The 23,467-nt window shown below is 30.4% G+C and overlaps 1 protein-coding gene across 4 annotated transcripts in view; it reads right to left on the bottom strand.

Moving 5' to 3' along the window:
- Nucleotides 1-3,646: 3,646 nt before the first annotated feature.
- Nucleotides 3,647-23,467, bottom strand: part of LOC134693947 (mitogen-activated protein kinase kinase kinase 13-like) — a 68,009-nt gene continuing 48,188 nt past the window's right edge. For all 4 annotated transcript variants that reach the window (XM_063554912.1, XM_063554913.1, XM_063554914.1 and 1 more), the window contains 11 exons: nucleotides 20,335-20,518; nucleotides 18,151-18,342; nucleotides 15,271-15,429; nucleotides 11,384-11,542; nucleotides 10,787-10,895; nucleotides 9,851-9,960; nucleotides 9,132-9,248; nucleotides 8,428-8,556; nucleotides 6,965-7,787; nucleotides 4,878-5,180; nucleotides 3,647-4,174 (listed from right to left, as the gene is read on the bottom strand). In XM_063554912.1, the coding sequence (XP_063410982.1) occupies nucleotides 4,076-4,174; nucleotides 4,878-5,180; nucleotides 6,965-7,787; nucleotides 8,428-8,556; nucleotides 9,132-9,248; nucleotides 9,851-9,960; nucleotides 10,787-10,895; nucleotides 11,384-11,542; nucleotides 15,271-15,429; nucleotides 18,151-18,342; nucleotides 20,335-20,518 (2,384 nt within the window). In that variant the 3' untranslated portion in view covers nucleotides 3,647-4,075. The remainder of the gene's footprint in view (nucleotides 4,175-4,877; nucleotides 5,181-6,964; nucleotides 7,788-8,427; nucleotides 8,557-9,131; nucleotides 9,249-9,850; nucleotides 9,961-10,786; nucleotides 10,896-11,383; nucleotides 11,543-15,270; nucleotides 15,430-18,150; nucleotides 18,343-20,334; nucleotides 20,519-23,467) is intronic.

Raw genomic sequence — 23,467 nt, 5'->3', positions numbered from 1 at the left:
ATTTTAATTTGTTGAAGGAAAAAGATGTTTATCCATCTTGAAAATTTGTAAGAAATAACAGGCGTTTAAAAAAAATTCATAAAGTGGTTTTGAGATGCTTTTATGTTCAAATATTGAGAAATATTACGGTAAACCAATAAGTAATGCAAAGTCTTATTTAAATTAGCAGGGGTCACAAATAATTTTATAGAAAATTCTAAATTTTTACCTCATCAGACGGAAGCTTAAAAAAAATGTCATGTTTCTTGGTCAAATGGCTTGCATACTGCTTACATACATCAACAGAAAATGTCTACAAACAAAACATTTAGTCAAATAATAAAACACATTGTTGTAAAAAAAGACTATAAAACTCAATATCAGCAGTGAAATAAAAATTTCATCATCACAGTTTTTTAAGGACTAAAATAAGGTAAAGAGATCAATGGGGTTAATGCAACAAACCTTACCTTACAATATATTTAAGGGGGAAAAGGAAAGGAACTGAAAACCTTGTAGGTATTTATCAAATAAACTGCCAAATTCAAAGTTCCAAATCCTTATAAAACTTTCATAAGAACATACCTAAATCTTTAAAGAGTTGATTTCCCAATTTTCTTTCCCTTTATAGTTCTAATCTAAAATAAAACCTTCCAAATACATATTTTTTCATTTTTCTTAATTTTTTGTTAGTCTAAAAAAGTTTGACACTTTAAACTGATGGGAATTAATTGAATTATAGGTTCCATTTTTGTAAATGTTGATTGAGTAGATATTAATTTTTCCTAGATTTTTGATTTTGTGGGTTTAAATCATCCTTATTAAACCTTTTCACCAGAAATCCATGAAATTAAATACAGTACAAATAAAAATCAATCAACATTTAATAAATAACATTATATAGGTTAAAAATTGTTAAGTAAGGATTGTTTGTTGGTAAAAATAAAATCTAAAAAATAAATTAACTAACAAATCAAAAGTAAACTTTATGATATTGAAGACAAAACCATTAAACAATAATAACAAAACTCTAAAAGGCAAATATGCTTCCATAGTCACATGACCTAAAATTTTACTCTTATACTGTTTACAAATCTTTTCACATCATTCCTGTCAACAAATATATATTAAGTTGTCTCCCTTGTATTAGCTCTTCTATAAAGACCATTGTTGTGATATCATTGCAGCATGTTTGCATGAGTGCAGATGGTCATGGGTTCAATACCATATATACCTCATTGCAATATACTATTTTAGTTTGAGTATTTAAACTTTTGCTTGGTAATGCTTATTTTCAAATAAAACTTTTCAACTCTATATCATAAAAAGCTTTGCAAACTCAAATTGAATTATTGTCACTGTAAAATATGAAGAGATTTCTATCAGAATGACAGAATTAAATTAGCCAAATTTCAGGGTATTGATCAATAAAATAAACATTGCTTTGTACAGCGAAAGAAAAAATGTTTACAGTCCTCTATTTCATTCTCACTACATATCAAATTTAACATTTTAAAATTATAATAAAATTTAACTTTTTTGAAAAATTTAACCAACATATTGCATTTTGCTTGTATTATATACCATGTAACAATATTTTTTTCACAATTTGGCAAATCACAACAATAGTTTGTCATTTGTAAATATTTTTGCAAAGGCGTTGTAAAAATAAATGTTTGTTTTTTAATTGACAAGTTTGCAAGCTCAGTATTTCAATTTTAATTGGAAAATAAAAGTACATCTGAAAAAGGGGAGATAATAGGATGTCTTGAAAATTAACAACCTTGACTGCATTTTCAGGCCTTGTGCAGTCTTTTACTCAGTCTCAGTGGTGGATTCAGGGGGAGGGGAGAGCAATGCATTTGAATGGGGACATGTGGTTGGAACCTCTTCTTTGTCCTGGTTAAGGAACCTTTTTAAAATGGCTGGATCTGCCCCTGTTACTGTACATAGAAGAAACAGTGCTTACTATTATGTAAAAAAGTGTACTTTCGTCTTAAATCTAATTTACTGAAAATAGGTGGGCCCAATGAAAAATTTTGTTTGTGTCTCAAATATTCAAAGACAAGGATGCATATACTTATAGTTAGTTTAGTACATCCTGGTTGGAGATCAGAAAAAATTATGCTTGTGGTCTAAAACATACTTGCATACATGTATTTGAAAAAAAGCAATATTTATTTTCTGATGCCTATTTAAACATTCCAAATCAACCATAAATAACATTTATAATAATTCTGTATTTTGAATGAAAACCAACATTTCAATAAAAATCTTCACAACCTTCATCATGCAACTGCTAACAAGGACATAATCACAAATATTCCAAGAAAAAATTGCAGTTGGGACATTTTGATAAATTTTGTTATTTTTTGTCCACATACTGCAATTTATAAATATTTTTTAGAAATATTTCAATTATGTCCTAAAATGCTTATTTAGAAACACTCAGACACAAATAATAAAATTGAATTCATTTCTTTTCTTGAAATTTCACAAAACGAAAAAAATGGACTAAAAAGGAGTAGTCGCATAAATTTAAAGTCAGCGAAAAAGAGCTGTATAAAACACATAAAACAAATGAAATTCAGTTGCAAAAGGGGGTGGGGTATTAAGCAAAGCACACCCATAATTAAATGTCAGATGTTATAGGTTGTATTAATCAAAAACACACCAAAAAAAAATTGTTAATTGAACGGGTTGTATCAAATAAAGCACACTCAAAATAGAATGTCAGTTGTTTCGGGTTGTACATGTATCAAGCAAGGGTAGTAAATATAGCAGTTATATTTTCAAAATGCCATTTGACTTAATAAATGATATGACTATGACTTTCATGTGAGACTAGAATCTAAATTTATGTAACACTGAGTTTAAAAATACCATCAAAACTTGATTAAAAATTCAAAATTAGAGACATTCTATTCACTCGCCAAACAAATTTCTTTAGAATTTTATATTAGAGACATTCTGATCCATGTTTAATCAGATTTTTATTTGGTTTAAAATTCAGGTAACCATTACAGAAAATTTTCATTTGGATGGATGAAATTTTCTTAAATAGCTTTTGCAAGGAAAAAACTTGAAAATTTCATATTCTTAATTGAATGTTTTAAAGTGTAAAAACCTGTAGGAATGTATAATTGATAATTAAAAACAAGCTTTGATGGTATTTTTTAACTATCTGTAACAATATTTGGTCCAATACAATGTAAAATATACATATAAATAGAAATGCATTTTTCAAAAATGGAATAAATTCTTCTCATATTAAGAAATAATATGAACCTGTACATATACTTGAGCATTCATTCAAACATGGAATTGCACAATAGTTATCTACCCTACTTGAACTCTTCAATAAAATTTCAAAATAAAGTTCTCCCTGTAATTTTCCCAACTGCGATATATTGTTTTACAGTAACACTGAAGCCTTATTGATGATATATAATTAGCAGACTGTTTCAATTATATTTTATTGAAAATTTGTAGACATGCCTCTAAAATTTAAGTACTTGAAATTATATTTTCACATGTTTGCAATTTTCATTTTTATTTTGGTTTTGTCATTAGAATCAGCTATTTTAATTTCTGCTTATGAAAAGAAAAAAAATGTTTGAACAAAATTACTTTTCAATGTTACCATTAACAATATTTCGAATTCAATTTAGCCAAAATAAATAATCTCTCTTAATAAAAATTTCTATCAATATCAACCTTGTCAAATCTTTAAATTTCTTAAACAATGATCAAATAAAACACAAATACATTTATATAGTTTCAAGCAGTTCTCAGCTAAAATCAGAATGATGAGACAATTTTACAACCTTAACTTCAAAATTTTCAACAAAAAAAAATCCTAAATTTTCAGCATAACATTCTGACATTCCTTGAATGTAATTTTCAAATTATTTTGCTGTGAGTGTAAGGAAGACATAATAAACTGTCCAAAACAACAACAAATTTCATCCTTCTCTCACATTTCATAACTTGACCTTAATTTGACCTCTAAAGCCCATAAATAACTACAAAAATGTATTTATAGCACTTCTATAAAACAGTTACAATAACATTAACAGCTGTAACCATGGTAACATCACCATCCTTCAGCTTCCATTCGTCTGGCTGGCCGATGGACCGTGGTTGAGACTGTAATGTCGGAACACTCATCTGAATCTGAGGTCAAGTCAGAATTCTGTAAAAGAAAAGTTTAAGTTAAAGATTATCATGATAATTTTGTTAACAAAAAGGAATCTTCACTTTTTATTCATTTCTCATACATGAGGAGACTGTTATTCAGTAGTAGTCATCGGTTAATATTTTTTTTATAAAATGAATTGTCATAAATTAGGCAGTTTTTTTTCTTGTTTTCTGATTGAACTGTTTTCATTGTTTCAGCCTCTGACTATAGATTAGCTCAAGGTATATGTTATTCTCAAAGTTGGAACTGTATGGTGACTTAAAACTGAATTAATCAACGTCATTTGAACTTTGGTGGATAGTTGTCTCAAAAGGTTATCATACCAGATCTCCTTATCTTTGAAATTTTATACATGTACCTATCACAATTTTCTTTTACTTTTATTTTTAACAATTCTATAACTGTAAATTCAGAAATTATTGCATGCATTTTTTATTGCGATTTTGTCATTTTAAACTAAAATGCGATTTTAATATTTGTGATATTGAGAAAAATCCTGTTTAATTCACATAAAAAAAATCCAAATGCAAGTTTAAGCTATTGCGATTATAATTCTGTATCCCCTTTTTTCACATTAATAAAAAAAACATCGCAATAATTTCTGAGTTAACAGTATTCTAAACTTTCAACTTTTGGTAATTTCATTTTCTACTGAAATAAGAATTTATTTTTAAAGAAAGCATTTTGATTAATTTACCTCATACAAATGTTCCGGAGATACAGAAACTTGATCCCTCATTTTTCGTACAGTATATTCTCTATCAGAAAGTCCATCTGACACATGAATCACAGCACAATTTGCTAATTCTAAATGTAAATTTTCTGAACTATTCGTAGATAGTAATCCATCTGGAGTTAATTGTTCCGAATGTTCACTTGTATTTTCCTCCTCTGATAGAATACCTTCCGAACTCAATGTTGAACAATAAGACTGTCTGTTCCTATGATGGTCATCCTCACTTACTTCCCCTTCTTCTTCAGACCACGAGTCTTCAGAATGCTGAAATTAAAATCATTTGATATAAGTTGCACACATGTGATCTAATTTGACATATGACTGAACTGATTGGTGTCAATAACATTTACTTTGTTTTAGGAAATGGAAGCTTTCAAATTTTTTATTCAAATATATACTGTTCCCGTTCCTAATGCTTCTATTCTGTATAATGACAATTTTCACCTTAATAAAACTTGTATCAACAAATGCTTAAAGTCTACAAAATATATACACTATACTACAATCAGTAATGTTAAACAAAAAGTCTTCCCTAAAGCAGAACTCCAGATAAGAATTCACAAATTGGGGTTTTTACCCACCATTTTCTTATGTAATTGGGTGATAAAGATTTTCAATTGCATTATCAATTCCAATTCACCCCTCAAGTAAATATCAAATTGGGTTTTTCACCACCAAGCTCCTTAGTGTATTGGGTTTTTTCATCAACACACTATTGAATATTTAGGCAATATCAACCCCGGATGTTTTTCCATCTTAAGTATGTTTCTTTCTTTGAATAATATGTGCTATAGCTGTTTTATTTTCTTAAGTCACTGACGAGCAATTGTAGGTTTCATTTGTGTCCCGTTTTTAACCTTCTGCCAGTTTTGTAATTTCTCACAACTTATAATGTAAACTGTATATAACGGATATGTGCATTCCCAAGCACTCGTCTCAAATCTTTTTTTCTCTTATATACCTTTATTTAAAAATTCTGAGAGGAGTACCTGTGTGTGTATTCACTCATTAACCGTGAAAACGAAACAAAAATTAGTATATAAACTCTTATACTTGAATGTTTTTGTTTTATTCAATTTACATAAATCTGGGTTAATTCATCCCTTATTAGAACTTTTGGTTTCCAATTACATATCATTTCATAATTGATTTGGCCTTTCACATTTTTAAACGGCAACTGATTCAGTTTTTGACGAAGTCCCGTGTTTATTAGCAAATTATGTTCTCGTTGAGGTACGCAAACACGCCCATGCGTTCGACGGACGCTTCCTAAAAACACTGGCTGAGTGTTGTTATCATCATATCTTTCCCTCAGCTATGCAAAAGAAGTTGAAAACATGCTTCTATTGAATATTTTTATCGTACATTCACTTTCGTTTTAATTCAATGTATGTTTTGATAAATCTCGAGCAATTCGAAAAAAAATATGACAATATGACGCACGCTAATCGGATAAACGCCGAGAAGATCGAAATGATTTCAAAACCATGTGTACCTTTTGAGCAAGGGAAAATGCCAACAGGGACCCATTTCAGCTACTTGATATGCAGGAATCTATTTTTAGAACGAAAGGACATTTCCAATTATAAATATAATAAAAATAGATTACGCAACAAGTGAAAACAGATAAGGGTAAATAACGCAAACGGTAGCCAACAAAAGGGTTGAGAACTCATGGTTTTGGTATATAATTGGTTTTCCTTTGAATTAATTGGGTTATTGAACCCTGCAATGGGCAATTGCATTGGGTTTTCTATTATTTGAATTGCGTGATCACGCAAATACGCAGCTTATCTGGAGCTCTGCCTAAAGTCATAAAAGTTACAAAGTTTATCAACATTCAAGGATGTTTTTTTCTTCAAATGTATGCATAAATTCAGTAATATAATGCAGACTGTTCCATAAAAACATGCATCCGGTCAGCTTTTTTCAAGTTTCTTAAAATCACATGTAAATTTGACAAAGATACTAATGTTCTTATAAACATTAACAACAAATCCCAAGGGCACGGAGGAAACAAAATTTACTGCTATTAATAATTACCATACCTTTACAGATCTAAATGTTTTCCTTTCTCTCATTCGTACATTTACTGGCTCTGAATCTGTGCTATCCATCCTATGTGAATTTATATTCAAAGAAGGAGAACTACGAGGATCACTTAATCTACGATTCAACGCAGTATTTATAATTGTATTATCGTCAGTATTCACATCATTTGTTGTGGTCGTTAAATTTTCTGTAGTAGTTTCCGTGTCAAAGGAACAGTTTAAATTCTCATTTGAATCTTTTTCCCGTAACGATGGTTTTGATTCATTCACATTTTCAATGTTTTGGTTTTCAATTCCAATTAAACTTTTTGACTCTACGACTGGACTTGGACTTGATGAGGCCGCTGTGTCAGCAGTCGGACTATCATCAACACTTATTCTACTAGACCTTTTACTGCTACAAGTATTGTCACTACAAACTCCCTCACATCCAAAACACACATCGTTTAAATTTTTATCTTTTAAATCCTCGTCACAATTTTGATAGTCATCGTCAAGACAACCAAAGTCATGACCTTCATGACAAAAAACATGCTGGTCCATTGAATGGTATTCCCTCACTGCCGTACCTGGCCCCAGATATTTAAAAACTCCAGGGGCTACAGTTCTTGGATCACGTTGTAACTGCATTTGCTTAGCATGTAATTCCTCATGAAGGGCATCTTTTGTTGGACTTTTTGCAGGACTTGAAAAGATACTGCTCAAGGATCCTTTACTACCTCTTCGATGGCGGCTTTTTCTCATTCTTAGTTTAGTTGGAGATGGCAGCACAAGTTCTGAACTTGTTGTTAAACTGCTATCCATATTTATATTCTCTGGACTGGAAAGAAAAAAGAATTGTTTTATATAAAGAAAAGAAGGTTTGGTACTCAAAAGTCTAGTTTAATTATTTTCAATATTTCTACTAAGCCAAGAAACTTGTTAATGTTTGTGTTTTATATTTTCTTAAACACATTTGATGTTAATGGCAAATATTTTAAAGTATCTGATAACTAATCACAACTTGTATATACTTTTAACTGTCAACATATGGTAAATTGAAGCTTATCTCGGTTAAACATGTAAAATGCAGTATAACAGTACATGTATTGACTAGTAAATGCCTTTATTTGTGTTGTTGGTTTCCAGTTGTTTGTTCATTCTGTCAACATCTCAGTTGTTCAGTAAGTGTCCCTTTGCATAATGCTATGAACTACATTGTATCAAAAGCAGTGACTTGAGTTTTTTTTAAGGCAGCAGTCATGAATCTTACGTCTTTTAACAATTTGTGTTGTTGTCTTATTAATGTGCACCCCGCAAAGAATACCAATTTTTCCTGTATTTCATAGTATGGATAAAACAAATGTTCAACAAAGAACAAATCCGTCATAAGCTTGTTTGCAGACTTTTGTTAAACCACAAATTGAAATTTTGACAAAAATACAGTAAGATCAGAAACTGACTCATTAATTTAGTAATACCTTGTAGGTTCAGAGCCTGACTTGTACGATCTCTTTTTACTCAATCTTTCTAACCTCTCTTGAGCTCTGATTACTGGTCTAACAATACTTTTCCTTTTCTTTGCATACATAGCAAGCTGTTGTTCTCTCCTACAAACAGAATTTGATTAAAATATAGTTATGAACAACTTGTATAAATTCTTTTTTTATCACATTTGAATTACATAATCATTCATTTGTTTTCATTTCTAAAATTTAGTTATCATTTTTTTTTAACTTTGTCTACTTTTATTTTCTAAGACATTTTCCAATGGCATCACAATAAATTTATCTACGATTAATGTAGGGTTATTTCCCTTTACACAATTCTGACTTTTAACAATATTGAGTTATAATTTGAAAATTAATAAATTTTAACAGGGTATTTATTACCTATATAAGCATTGATTCAATGCTTAAGTAGCTGTTCAAATAAAATGCATTTCCATTTAAAGTGTGTCTAAGATGACATTGAAGAACAACTGAATTAATCCAGAAATTGTGTTATTTATTTAGCCTCTAAGAAATCATATTGCTTTGTTAGCGTCTATAAAATGTCATTGGCTATAAAAAAAATGATATTACCTTTTTCCAAAATTTTCAGTAATTAGTAAGCAAATAAGATTTGCCCATTTCAAAAATCAAGTTCACTCACTTTTTATGTTACACCTCAATAAATTACTTACTTGATTAGCTCCCTTTCTCTTTTTTCTAACTGTAACATACAGGCAGTAAGTTCCATGTATAAATTATTGGCTCTCTCCAACTTTCTTTCATAATGATCTCTCACATCTTGTGCATGTCTGTAATAAAAAAATCATACATAAGTATGATGAAAACTTTTTTAATAGATACTGTCAGTTCATTTATTTTCTTTGGTATCAATTTTTTGTGTATTGAGATATTTGATTTTGTGATTTTGTTGAAATTTGCCAAGAGAAACTTTTAACTTTGTAGAACATTCCAATTTTTTCATCTACATTCTTACATTGCTTAATACCCAGTAGTTCTTACAGATTTTGCATCTTTGACCTTTCCCTGTGAGCTAAGAGGGTGTACTTCCTCAATTGAAAAAAACCACAAAAAATGTTATGTATAATAATTTCTATGATTTTTTAGCATAAATTAACTCTGTGTTGCAGTAAATAATCGTTTTTTTGGAACTAAACTGCCTTTATGAAAATTGTGGATCTACACTCCATAATTTTTTGCAGTGTGGAAGTCAGTAAACTTTTGGTATCAGTTTTCAACAGGATAGCAGGGTTGAGTTCAATATGGTAGCAGCTATCAATATCTATGTATCAGCTAGTCTATAGCTACACTTTCAATAGTCAAAATCTACATCGCACTATGTAGCAGCTACGATATTGAACGCCCCCCAGATATAATATAATCAATATTTTACCTTAGCTCCTCCCTCCTTCTCTTGACTAGCTCCTCCTCTAGGTGGGGCATGTGTGTTCCTTCACATCTGATTAACTGTAACTGTTCCTTAATTTCTTCTTTCCATATAATCTACAATATACAAAACAAAAATCAGTTATATGACAGTTTTTTTAATATTTATAATATTTATACCAAACTCAAGAGTAATGAGACGGGAAGGTTCTCTTGTCTTAAAACAACAAACTCATCCTTTTCTGCAAATGTGACTAATCACAAAGGTTGTGCATGATGGGTGCCACATGTTGGGCAAGATATGCCTTCCAGAGTTCCTGAGATCCCCCGTTTTTTGGTAGGGGACGTGTTGTTCAGACTTTGGTCTTCTATGTTGTGTTTTATAGCTTTGATTGTCTTTTGATCGTTTTTCTCTTTTTATTTGCCATTTCATTGTCAATTTGTGATTAAATAATAAGTAGGAAAGTTTCTTTGGTATCTGTTTCCTCTCTTTTAATATTAATTTAAATTTTAAAGTAAAGAGACAGGGACAGGTTACTGTAAACCAACTTCTTTTCGCGAGCGATTCATTTTCGCGACTTTCGTGAGTAGAAAAATATATGCAAATATATAAAACTTGGATTATTCCTTATTAATTTTCATCAACAAAATCAGAAAATTGCGAAATTAAACAGCAGCAAAGAGGTCTAGAAAGGGTAAAACGAGAAATAAAGTATCCGCAAAAATAAGTTCGTTTACAGTATTTGATATTCATGTGATTTTCTAAAACTGTAAGAATAGGACCATATAAACAAATCATAATGTTTATCTGATTGTGTACGTGTTTAAGTTCATGTGATATAGTCATCTTACATATTACCAAGCCCAGCTGCATCAAATTGAATTGTCCTAATTTTTTTTACAAAATATAAATATTGCTTGTAAAAAGTTATTTAATTCTTACCTGTGCCTCAATGAAATCTTGATGTTTAAAGTTGAGTAACTCTGGGGAGGCAATTTCTAGGTGCATTAAAATCTGTCTGAATGATGGTCTATTTCTTGCCTTGGGAGACCTGAAAATATTTTAAATGGATCTTCATATCATTGCTTATTAAATACATTGATTTCTTAATTCCTATTCAATAAAAAAATAAAATAAAAGGTTATGCATTTTGAGATTATTCGTTGATCAATAACTGTCTAGGAGTTTCTCCGATCGTAATTGGACAATCTGTGCTATCCCACAATGCATCATTATTATTCAGTCTGGCTCTTCCTATTACCAATGAGCAAGGGCACTTTGTTTTAAAACTTTGCCTCAGTACTATAGGAGTACAAGATTTGCCCTAGAAACTCCAAATCGTTTTGATTGGTCAATTCAGTAATCTTAGTACAAAGTTCGGCTGGAAATTTTTAAGACCACAAGTCCAGAATGGACTTAATACTTCCAACTCCCCATATTACTTAACAGAACTGTCTTATCAGCAGTTTGAAGCCCTCGGGGTAGGACAATGGCACAGGTAAATGAAGGCTGTTACTTCCAACTCCTCATATTACTTACCAACATTGTCTCATCAGCAGTTTGAAGCCCTCGGGGCAGGACGATGGCACAGGTAAATGAAGGCTGTTACTTCCAACTCCCCATATTATTGCTGAGGAATCTACATCTTTATATGGGATTTCTCCTGATAATAACTCCCATAAGACAACACCAAATGACCTAAAAGAAGAAAATTGTATTTTGTTCTTGTATTGAAATACTATAAATTGCAAATAATACAACATTATTAAGAACCTTGTAATATTTTCTACATTCTAAAATTGAGAATGGAAATGGGGAATGTGTCGAAGAGACAACAACCCGACCAAAGAAAAAACAACAACCCGACCAAAGAAAAAACAACAGCAGAAGGTCACCAACAGGTCTTCAATGTAGTGAGAAATTCCTGCATCTGGAGGCGTCCTTCAGCTGGCCCCTAAACAAATATATACTAGTTCAGTGATAATGAACACCATACTTATTTCCAAATAGTACACAAGAAACTAAAATTAAAATAATACAAGATTAACAAAGGCCAGAGTCCTGACTTGGGACAGGCGCAAAGATGCAGCGGGTTCTGCATGCTTAGCCACAGGCTAGCTGCCAAGAAATGTTAAATTGCTTTTGAGTCTGTAAAACCCCTCTCAAGGCATTGGCCAACAAAATCTGAACCAAAAATTTAGCATTTGGTCAATAGATTTTAAAGTTTATCATGATGGCTGTTTCTGAATTTACAGTATACGCTTAACACTGGATCAACCCATCACTTTGTTGGGTTTGTGTTGTTTATTCTTTAGTTTTCTATGTTGTGTCATGTGTACTATTGTTTTTCTGTTTGTCTTTTTCATTTTTAGCCATGGCGTTGTCAGTTTGTTTTAGATTTATGAGTTTGACTGTCCCTTTGGTATCTTTCGTCCCTCTTTTAGAAAAAAGTAAATTCACAAAAATACTGAACTTAGAGGAAAATCAATTTGGAAAGTCCATAATCACACGGCAAAATCAAATAACAAAACGTATCAAATATGAATGGACAAGAACTGTCATATTCCTGACTTGGTACAGGCATTTTCAAATGTAGAAAATGGTGGATTAAACCTGGTCCTATAGCACTAACCCTCTCACTTAAATGACAGTTTAGAAGCTAATGTATTAATATCAGCTTATTTCAAATATAACTCAAAATCATGAAACCATTAGTAGCTAAATTGATAATTTTCACTTCTTAGTTCTCCCTAATATACGTGTATTAAGAGCCTGCATGTATAGCAACAGATTTGCACTTTTATCAATAGAACAAACAAATTTCTAATGATTCTATTAGCAAGGAAAATATAAACATTAAATATTGAGGTTTTATGGTAACATAAATTTGAATAAATGTCAAACTTTGAAATAAAGTGTGATATTATGGATTTAGCAATGTTTTCTTCACAATATGACGAATCTGCAATGAGTTTTATGGAGATTAAAAGTGAGTACAAGTCCCTCTCTGAATTATGTTATTCTTTTATTTATTGAATTTGCAATCCTTATATGCCAAAAAAAAAAAAGATGCATGTGAAAGCATTAAAATTGAAATAAATGTCAATGCCTGATTTGAATTGTGCATCCATCCAACATTTTGAACTTAATTTTTTTTATACATTAAAATAATCAAACACAAATTTTACATGTTTTATAAAGATTAAGATTAAATGTTAAAGTTTGATTTAAATTGTGTAATCATGTTTTGAATATCAATTGATATAGATTTAGAACAGATTTTAAGAAGATCTAGACTAGCTGAACTATTACACCAACACTTGCATTTTATTTATGAATTATTTTTCTATTCATGAAAGGCTCTTTATCTAAGAATGATTTCTTTTACAATTTTCATGTCTATCAGTGATCCTGTTGGGGTCCACTTAATTTAGAAATATCAGATACATGTGTGAGAGGGGGTAGGAGTGGTCCTGATCCCAAAATCCTGGGCTAAAAAACACCTGATCCTGGGCTTAAAAACACAAATTCCCAAGGTCCCAACATTTGAAAAATAGAATTCCAGGATCCCAAAAGGGTCAATCCCAAAATCCTGAGCTTAAAAAAGCCTGATCCCAGAGTCCCGATAAAGGTCCTATCCCCCCTCATGTGTATAACAATCACTGAAATATCAGGGTTTTAGCTAGGATTTTGAGGGCTTTAGTCACTTTTGCGCGTGATAAAAATCAGCCTTATTTTTTTATAAAGCAAGGGATCTAGGATGTTTATCAAACTAGCTATACATATATGTCCAAGTCCTTCAAGGACTAGTCTAGGATCTTTGAAGACTTTAGGATTGCTAATGTAGGCAGTTATTTGCAATATTGAATGAATTGACTGATGTGATGCTAAGATATGAAGATAAGAACAGGGATCTGGTAATATGGTCAAAACTTCACTTCAGTTATTTTCAGGGCACACCCCTTATCAACAAAAGTTGGGTGCCTTTATTTTTAACCACTGCACAAATCAACTTGTAACGACTTTTTCACTTCACAATCATTTATATCCTTGAAAATACGTTTTAATATCTATTTGGAATCAATTTCTTTAATATTGGATAGAAGGATCTGCATCTATACTTAATGGGACAATTCTAATGACTGTAGACTGTAGATCACGCTTACTTTCGATTTTTAAACGAAATGAAATGAAAACGGGAAGTGACAATTGAATAATAATTTTAGAATAAAACCGGATTCATCTACGAACTTTTATGCATGCGCAATGCATTGAACAGGAAGCACATATACATATATATATAATTTAATTATGTAACCATATGCTAGCCCATAAAATTCAACCCATTACTAGTACGGATTAGTAGTTCCTTTCAATTTCCTTTGTTAAGGGGAAGTTAAACAACTGATAAGATATTATTTTTATCCATTTTAAATTTTAAGATGTATAGTGTACATACAAGTTCCTGTTTTTAACTAATTTTTAGTTATATCCTATTCTAACTCTGTTACTATTATTTTAAATTTTAACTAGTAGATAAGATTTTAAATAACGCAATTTTAAAAATAAACAAAATTTTTAAATGCGGTGACCCTGCAGATAGGTTGGACTTCCTGAAGAAGAAGAAGAAGAAGCACCTGTTTGCAAGTGAAAATATTTACGTTTTGAATAAAGTTCATTCTTTTTAATCGAAGTTGTCGAAAGTTTTTGATGAATATATTTATATAAAGTGTGACGAAAATACGTTGAAATGACGAAACTACGACAAGCAAACTGCAAATTATAATGCTAAGGGAAATGTTGAAATTTAAATAAAGTTGAAATGTCCTGGAAGTTTATCAATCTTGTTCAAATGACGAAAATAAAACTGAACTGTGAGAAATGATTAAAATGAAATGCTGACTGACTGATTTAACTTAAATAGATTATTATGATGGTCATTTATGAGGTTTTATAATGATAATTAAGGGATTAGTGACCCATCTGATTGGCGATAAGCGGATTACTTGTCATCACAACTTTTAACACCTTTGGTAAACGTTAATTACCTGAGGGCCATAAACTTGTCAGAATCATAAAGACAGGTAGAATTCAAGTAATTTGATGTGTAAATACTTTTACACTTTCCAAATTTAAGTGACGAAATTGATATGAAATATTTTCGTCATTTCGAAAACCTTTTCGTAAAATACGAAAGTGACGAGCGCTAGCTAAATCACTGAATATTGTGTTCTTACATAATTTTGTTTGTTTGTTTGTCTTAAGCATAATGATATCTAAACAACATCTATTTTTATTCACATGAAAAGCATTATTTTGTTTGTTATTGGTTCTTCAAAAGCAACAAATATTTGCCACTGGACATTTAGCAAATGATACATTTCTCAGAAGTCTTGATTTATTTGTTTCAATTATATTTATCTTACCATATGTCAACTTTCTCTGAACATGGTTCATTTCGGATGACCTCTGGAGCCATCCATGCCACTGTTCCAGCAAATGACATTTTGGTACTTTTTTCATTCCATGTCCGGCTGGTCCCGAAATCTGATATCTTAACAATATCATTCTTGGCAACCAAGACACTACAAATACACAAGGAATATTCACAATTTATAAACAATAGACCATATATGGAATACACAATTCAGACAATAAATACATAAGGAATACACAAATATGAAACAATTAAATGTAAGGAATACAATTATAAGACAATAAATATATAAAAGAAACACAAAATTAAAACACTACAAATGTACAAGAAACACACAATTACTATAAATTCACATGGACTACACAAGTAATGTATTTAAACATTTTTAGAGCAGAAATATTCAAGCTATCTCCTTCATTATTGTTAAAGACCATGTGTTTATTTCATGTACAGGTTTGGAAGGTGACTGACAAAACTGAACGTGATTGTATTCAGTTTATTTGGAAGCTATAAGTCATGATATACATTATACATATAGAATAATCCCAATCGGCCAATGGCATTTTTTTATATCAAGTCTGACTTCATCAGCAAGTATATTAAGCAAGCCATTTTTCTTTAATTGTCAATTTTGTCTTAATTACACAGTTTTGGGGTTTAGAATATGAAATGCGATAAATTGGGAGAACTATTTTTACCCCTACATAATTTATAATTGATAATTGTCTAGCTGTATGATAGAGGACTTGTGCATTTCATTGATAAATAAGCACTGATTGACATTGATGTGTGACATTTCTGCACTGTTACGCGACTTCATCACCAAATTGTATCAACTACTGTAAATCAACTAATTTTTGGGAGCGATTTATTTTTGCAACTTTCGAGAGTAGAAATATAACACGAATATACATGTAAACCGCCACAAATATGTAAAAATTCGATTTTTCCTTAACTATCTTCATTGTAGAGACAATTTAAGAATTTAAAAATTAAATCGCCGCGAAATGGATTAGGAAGAACTAAACACGAAATAAGTATCCGCGAAAATAAGTTGGTTTACAGTATCATGTCCTGTCCTGTGCCCCTTACATATATTTCTGCATATTATATTATGAAAACATTTATAATGTTTACTAACAGTCAAAAATCAATTTCATGGGTTTCATTGCGTTTTGACACACTCTTGGGATTAAAGAAATTATACAGTGTAATGCTTCTGCACTTGTGACAACTTTAACTTCATAAATAATAAATGTCAGTTTTATATTGTGTCCTTGAGGTAGTTTACAATAGGAATAGTTAGCAATCTTCAAGCTTGCTTTTTTTTTTTATCTGTATTCAAATGTTTGAAAAAGTTGCAAAATAAGAGAAGACCCAAATGATGAGTATTTGAAAAAGACAACTTTTGTCATGGTCATTTCAAATTTGAACTATTTCACAAATTTTAGTAGATGACAATTTTCAGACTAGTTTTTAATTTACTTAGATTTATTATTTTGCATATCCAAACATTTTAAGGTAGGGGTCATAAGAAAATGCCTGACCTTATTAAAATTGTAATGATTTTATTATTACAAACATTGCAACTGCATTCAATATCACATTCAGTTTGATAAAATGGTCACAATTTGTAGTTATCCCCTTTCTATGAATTCTTTCCTTAATACTATATACCCCCCCCCCCACCCCAGTCCAAATGTCAATGGTGCGGTAGGTTGTATTGATCACCGATTAAACACTGAATTTAGAATAAGCGTCTCTCGATCATTTATCACTTTTCCAGTAAATACCTATTATATTATGCTTCAAAATAAATTCCATTTTCTATTTTCAAACCGCAATATAATTTACCAATCATGAAAATTGATGAAGGCTACGCTATAAATGATGTCTCAACTAGCATATCAAACAGCTTGAAAGGGAATGTATTAATATTCAATCTTTGATGAAGCATATACCTCAGATCAGATCAGAAATGCAATTAATTGTTTACAACTTTATATATTTGTTTCTGAAGGATAATATATCAAATGGAGAGCTTTTATTGGACAATTTTTTAAACACTTGGGAATAATATTGTAGCCTATTCAAGTTAATATTATTGGGTAATTTAATATTCTGAATTTACAGTAAACAGAATAATTTGCTTAGATAACTAGATTATAAGCCTACTGTTATATTGTTTTGTTATTGCTGACCGTCTGTTTTAAGATCTTGCACATTTTCAATTTAGGGATCCCAAAATAACAACTATTAACTGGTTGTTGTCTGAATATATTTTTTCATATATATTGTTGAAAATTTTTGTTATAAATCAGACCTTTTTTTTCTAGTTTGAAGTTTTTCAAAAGCCATGTCTGGGTCTTTTATAGCTGACTTTATGGTTAAGTCTTTGATTAATTTTGAAGATATTTTTGATTATGCACCTTTAAAGTCCACCCATGTTTGGCTAAGCCTGTTTAATATGTCCAGAAATTTACCTAGTATATAGTCTTTCTAAAAGATTTAAAAAAAATACATTCATTTTACATAACCTATATTTATGTATGTACTGGTAAATGCCTCCATTATCCAAAGAACCCTTGAAAGCTGCATGGGTACAGTGGAATCCATGTACACTCCCTAATGGTAGAAGTGTCACTAACATATAAGTACGACAATCTTTTACAAGGACAATCAATCTCCATCCAACACTAGAGAGGGCTATGACACCGGAAAGTCTGTTATTATGGTGGAGGAAGCAGAATTACTTGATCTAGGTAACAGAGAAAACCTATAACCTTTTTTCTACCAGGAGGCAGGAAACCAGTTTATTTTTTTCAACCAGTTGGCAGGCAACCATTTTATTATTTGTGTACACACTTACTTTGGTGATTTGAGATCTCTGTGTATAATTTTATGACTATGAAGATAATTCATCCCACTGGCGATCTGTTTGGACCAGTCCAATATTAAAGCAGGGGGAATTTCTTTTCCGTCTTTGAGTATTTCGTAAAGTTGTCCATATGGACAATATTCCATGATGATACAGTAACATGGTGCTTGGGTACATACACCCCTGAAAAGAAGATTGAAAATTGTTACAACATTGGTAATATTAAGCCTCATTTTCCTAGTTACTAGTATGCAAATATTTTGTATTTTTCTTATTAAGGTATATTATACTCCTTACACAAAAGCTCCTTTTTCAAAGGTTATCTACATGTACATGTTAAAGAAAAGAAATATCATTCCCTATTCATAGAAAATAGCGAGGCCCAAGTGGGCCAGACTGGAGTTTTGCCAGTACTGGAACCCTTCTCTGAGAATCTCATTGTGTACAGGATAAAATGATAAAATCCACATGCAGTGTTTTGTAGTGTATTCTGTACAGGGTCAGGTATATAATTTTGATTGATGTTTGTTTGTTTGTCCATGTTTAAGGAGGTACCTAACACTACAGGGAGATAACTCTGTAAAGTCATCTAAACGTTTTAATTACATTGTGTTGTAAAAGGAATATTAAGCTTGTCAATTATCAAAATTGGTGGTTGTCAAATTGCCATATAACCAGTGTATTTTTTCTGACAAAAGGGTTGGTTAAATTTTTTTTATATTTTTATATTTTTGTTAATATGTCAAAGTAAATAATTTTATGAAAATTAAACAAGCCAAATTAATTTTAGTAAAAGTGTTGGCTACCACCTTAAAACTACTTTCAAGGCAATTGGATACATCCTGTGGTGGTCAGTTTTTTTTTATTGGTGGAGGATGTTGACTCTGCATTGCAGAGTAAACTAGCAAGCCAGAGATCACTGTTGTCATGAACTACTATATAAGATCCCTTGGTCAAAGAGGCACTTTTTTTTATATAAATCTGACCAGAAAATGAACAGTTTCTATAACTATTTAGTAAGCTGGCTATATGCTTAGATGTTCAATCTGCTGAAGAAATTGCCACAGATCAGAATAAAAGTTTAAAAATAAATTGAAAATAGCAATCTTTCAGACTATAGCTTTTTAAATCTTAAATTTCGAATTGATTTTTAATCAGTATTCATTTCTACCTCAAATTTTATGAGGGTGTCAATACCATTAAAATATTGAATTTCAATTTAAAAATTTAATGTTAAAAAAATTCTTGTTTAATTTCATACCATAAATCAATTTATCATTATTAAATTCTCTTGGATTAAACCATTGAGTTTCATTCAAATAACATTCAATGAATTTTCAAACATAATAATTCTTCTCTTGGATTAAAACAATAGAGTTTCATTCAAATTACATGCAATAAATTTTCAAACACAATAATTCTTCTCTGATATGAAAAAAAAGATAAAATGTTGATTGAATTATTAAAATTTACAAGATGAAAAACAAGACTATTATTGAACTGTCGTCTGCAAGTTGGAAAATATTGACCGAAATACAACATCCGATGGAAATTGACGTCAGAATGAAATTCTTATGTGGGAGTTGTTAATGAACGATTTTCTGCTTATTCAGGGATAAATTTTCTCAGATAGTTGAAATACTATACAAGTGTAAACCTATAAAAGGTTAACCATAAAACCTCTACAAATAGTCTTAAATTTTTCTGTGCTTTTTTTATAATGGGAATAATCGAAAAGATAAGGCAGCTATGTAAATAATATTAAAATTAAAAAGGGAAATGGGGAGTGTGTCGTAGAGACAAAAACTTAATCAGAGCTGATATAATGCATATTTTAGGCAACAAAAGAAACACACCTCTTTTTGCAAGCTGTTGCATATTATTTTTATAAAATTCATCTGGAAATAGATATAAAGCTTTTTAAAATAAACAAATAGAATTGTTGCAGCTTTCCATGATATTAAGAGTCACCCTTTTCATAATATACTTCTAACAAAACTGTATTTAAAACCGAAAATTTCACAATTTCTTTCTCTGTTAGAGAAAACTTGCAAGTCACAAATCAACTACATGTATTTAACTGTTAGAAATAAGTGTTATTTTGGTCTAAAATACATGTTTTTTAGGTGACAAAAAAGTTGTTATTCATATTCAAAACCTTGAAATTTTTCTTACCTAAATGAAATGATATTTGGATGATTAAGTTTTCTAAGATTTTTAATGTCCGTTTCATGGACGTCCCTGACTTTTTTAACAGCAACTTCTTCTCCGTTAAGTTTGCCTAGGAAGACTGCACCCTGGGCTCCACTTCCTAACCATTGTAAATCTGTAATATTTTCAAATGGTATCTCCCAGTCATCTAGAAGAAAAAAGAATAGACATCAATAAAGTAATCTGTCAGCAATTACACAATTAGAATTTGTGCATACTGTTACACTGTAAAGTATATCCTTACTTATATTGTTGGAATTTGATGCCCCAGACTAAGAGTACATAAACACATTTCTTCATTCGTAACAAGGTTGTGAGTTCAAACCCTGCTTGTGAGGGTGCACACTCGACTCCAATTTTAGTTTAATAGGATTGCCAGTTTTCATATCCAAAGTCAGTGGATTTCTCCAGGCCCTCCTGCTCCCCCCAACAATAAAAACTAGCCGTTTGGAAATAGCATAAATATGGTGCTTCTAAGCGGCATTAATACACCACAAATCAAAAATCAAATCAAATTTTGTTATAAAAACATCAAACTGCTTTTAAATATACAAGTAGGTTGGCTTTTATTTGAATGCTTTTACTTGACCTTAATTATTGCCTATTTCTTTACCAGGAAAATTGATGAATTCCTGCCATCTTTTTTCATAAAAAGATGCATTGAGTTTTCACTTTTCTGGTATTTATTATGAATGACATCAAAAGATCAATGTAGGATAAAAAACTTAAATCAAATAGTTTGGGGGTTAAAATTGCTGCAAGTTTTCTTTGTTTGACATCAATTTTACATGTATCCCTATTGGTCGATCAATTTTTCTTAAACTAAGCTAAAGAAGGGAAAAGTGAAAAAACTATGTTTTCTCGTTTGAATTGTTTTACATTGTCTTATCAGGGCGTTTTATAGCTGATAATGCGGTATGGGGTTTGCTCATTGTTGAAGGCTGTACAGTGACCTATAGTTTTGGTCTTTTGTGGATAGTTGTCTCATTGGCATCATACCACATCTTCTTTTTTATATGTGAATTAAGTTTTTATCCTTCATTGAACTTTTGAATGAAAGATATTTGTAATCTCTTTTAAACTTTTTAGACTGGGTTATCTAGAACTTGACATATTGAATAGACATTTTCATTTCTATTGTTGAAGACCACATGTTGTCCTTAAGATGTCCTTTGTCTTTTTATTTGTGTCATTGAGTTGTTAGCTATATCTTATTGACATTTGACCCAAATTAATCGTCTGCTAATAAAACACCAAACAAAATCTTAATTCAAAGTTTTGCGATCACAAATTGTAAAAAGATCAATTTTACTAAAACAGATTAAGAAATATATTCACGCACTACTAAATAAATACTGAATAACTGTATTTCCTTATAATCTTCAGTAGCCTATATATATAGAATCAATATTAACTGCAGTAAATGGGGATCAATATTTCCGCGATCTCACATGATTTGGCGTGACAGCTTGAACAAAATACAACACGATGTTACATCAGAGATGGAGTCTGAAATTTGACATAAATAATCAATACTTAATTTAAATACTGTGTTCCTTGTCAACCTTGAACAGTTTTTTTATATCAACTCTTTTTTTAGGTTTGAATATAGATTTTTTATGACCTTGTAGCTTTTTTCTATGTTATTTGAGATTGAAATGTTTTTATGTTAACATAACTAAAATATACAATATATAATGCATTCCATTGGTTTTATTTTTCATTATAAATTTCAAAATGAAATTCTCAATTTCTACCTTGAAACACCCCCTGCTTCTCACAAATATTCATTATCAGGATGGATCAAATATGGCTATGGGGCATGATCCCTTTTCCTTTACCTTATAATTTTTTTTGGTAAATTTTCATCTGCCACACACAGCAAAAAATTGGTGTGGGTCACTTTTATCCTGAACCTTCAACTGCTTTACAAAGTATAAAATTTTCTATGGAATATTATCTATTCCAAAATTGAAGAGTTAAATGTTCAAAAAGTAAAAGAGGATTGTGTCCATGGGCAATATATTATAGATGCCCTCACTTGCATATAATCTTATAAAGGGAAAAAACTGAAGAACAGTCAAAGGGATACATTTCTACTACCCAAATTTGTACTGTATCTAAGTTTTGTGGAACTAAGCATTGGGTATAAGTTTACTAACATTTGGTTGAAGCAAACTTAAATTACAGAAAAAAATACAAAAAATTGCTAAATTTTTCCATATGTAAAGGGACTGTATGATCACTCTAGAAATGGTAAAAGTGACGCCACCAAAATCCAAACTTGATCTGTTATGTGGCAATAAGCATTGTGTAAAAGTTTCATAACATTAATTTGATTGAGGCAATTTACAGTGAGAGAACAGAACTAAGTTTGGGACATGTGGATCATCATAAAATGTCAAAAACTTAATGCCCTCTCTGCTTTGACATGGCACAAAAAGTATACTGTCATTTTATCCACAAGTGATAAAAAAGAGTGAACAAAAATATATCCCTTTCACATACCTGATAATAATAATAATAATAATAATAATAATAATAATAATAATAATAATAATAATAATAATAATAATAATAATAATAATAATAATAATAATAATAATAATAATAATTATAATAATAATAATAATAATAATAATAATAATAATAATAATAATAATAATAATAATAATAATAATAATAATAATAATAATAATAATAATTATAATAATAATAATAATAATAATAATAATAATAATAATAATAATAATAGCTTTATTTAAAGAGAGTAACTTATTTGGATTAAACCAATTTTCAATAAGGCTCTCTATATATACATACAATGTTAACAATATGAATAAAACATAATTAATCTACTATTACACACATGTAAAGAATAGACGTAAAGAAAGGGAATTTTGTTGTCACAATGCGTGTTGAGAAAGTGTTGTCACAATCTGAGAGAGTATATTATTGTCACAAGGCGTGTTTATAAAGTGTTGTCACAATGTGAGAGGTGAACTTGTTGTCACAATGTTGGTGGAGAAATAGTTGTCACAATCTGAGAGGAGACCTTGTCGTCACAATGCTTGTTTAGAAAGTGTTGTCACAATGT

The sequence above is a fragment of the Mytilus trossulus genome, chromosome 13 (genome assembly GCF_036588685.1).
Source record: "Mytilus trossulus isolate FHL-02 chromosome 13, PNRI_Mtr1.1.1.hap1, whole genome shotgun sequence".
Taxonomy (NCBI): Eukaryota; Metazoa; Mollusca; class Bivalvia; order Mytilida; family Mytilidae; genus Mytilus; species Mytilus trossulus.
This window is presented reverse-complemented; position numbering and strand designations above follow the sequence as displayed.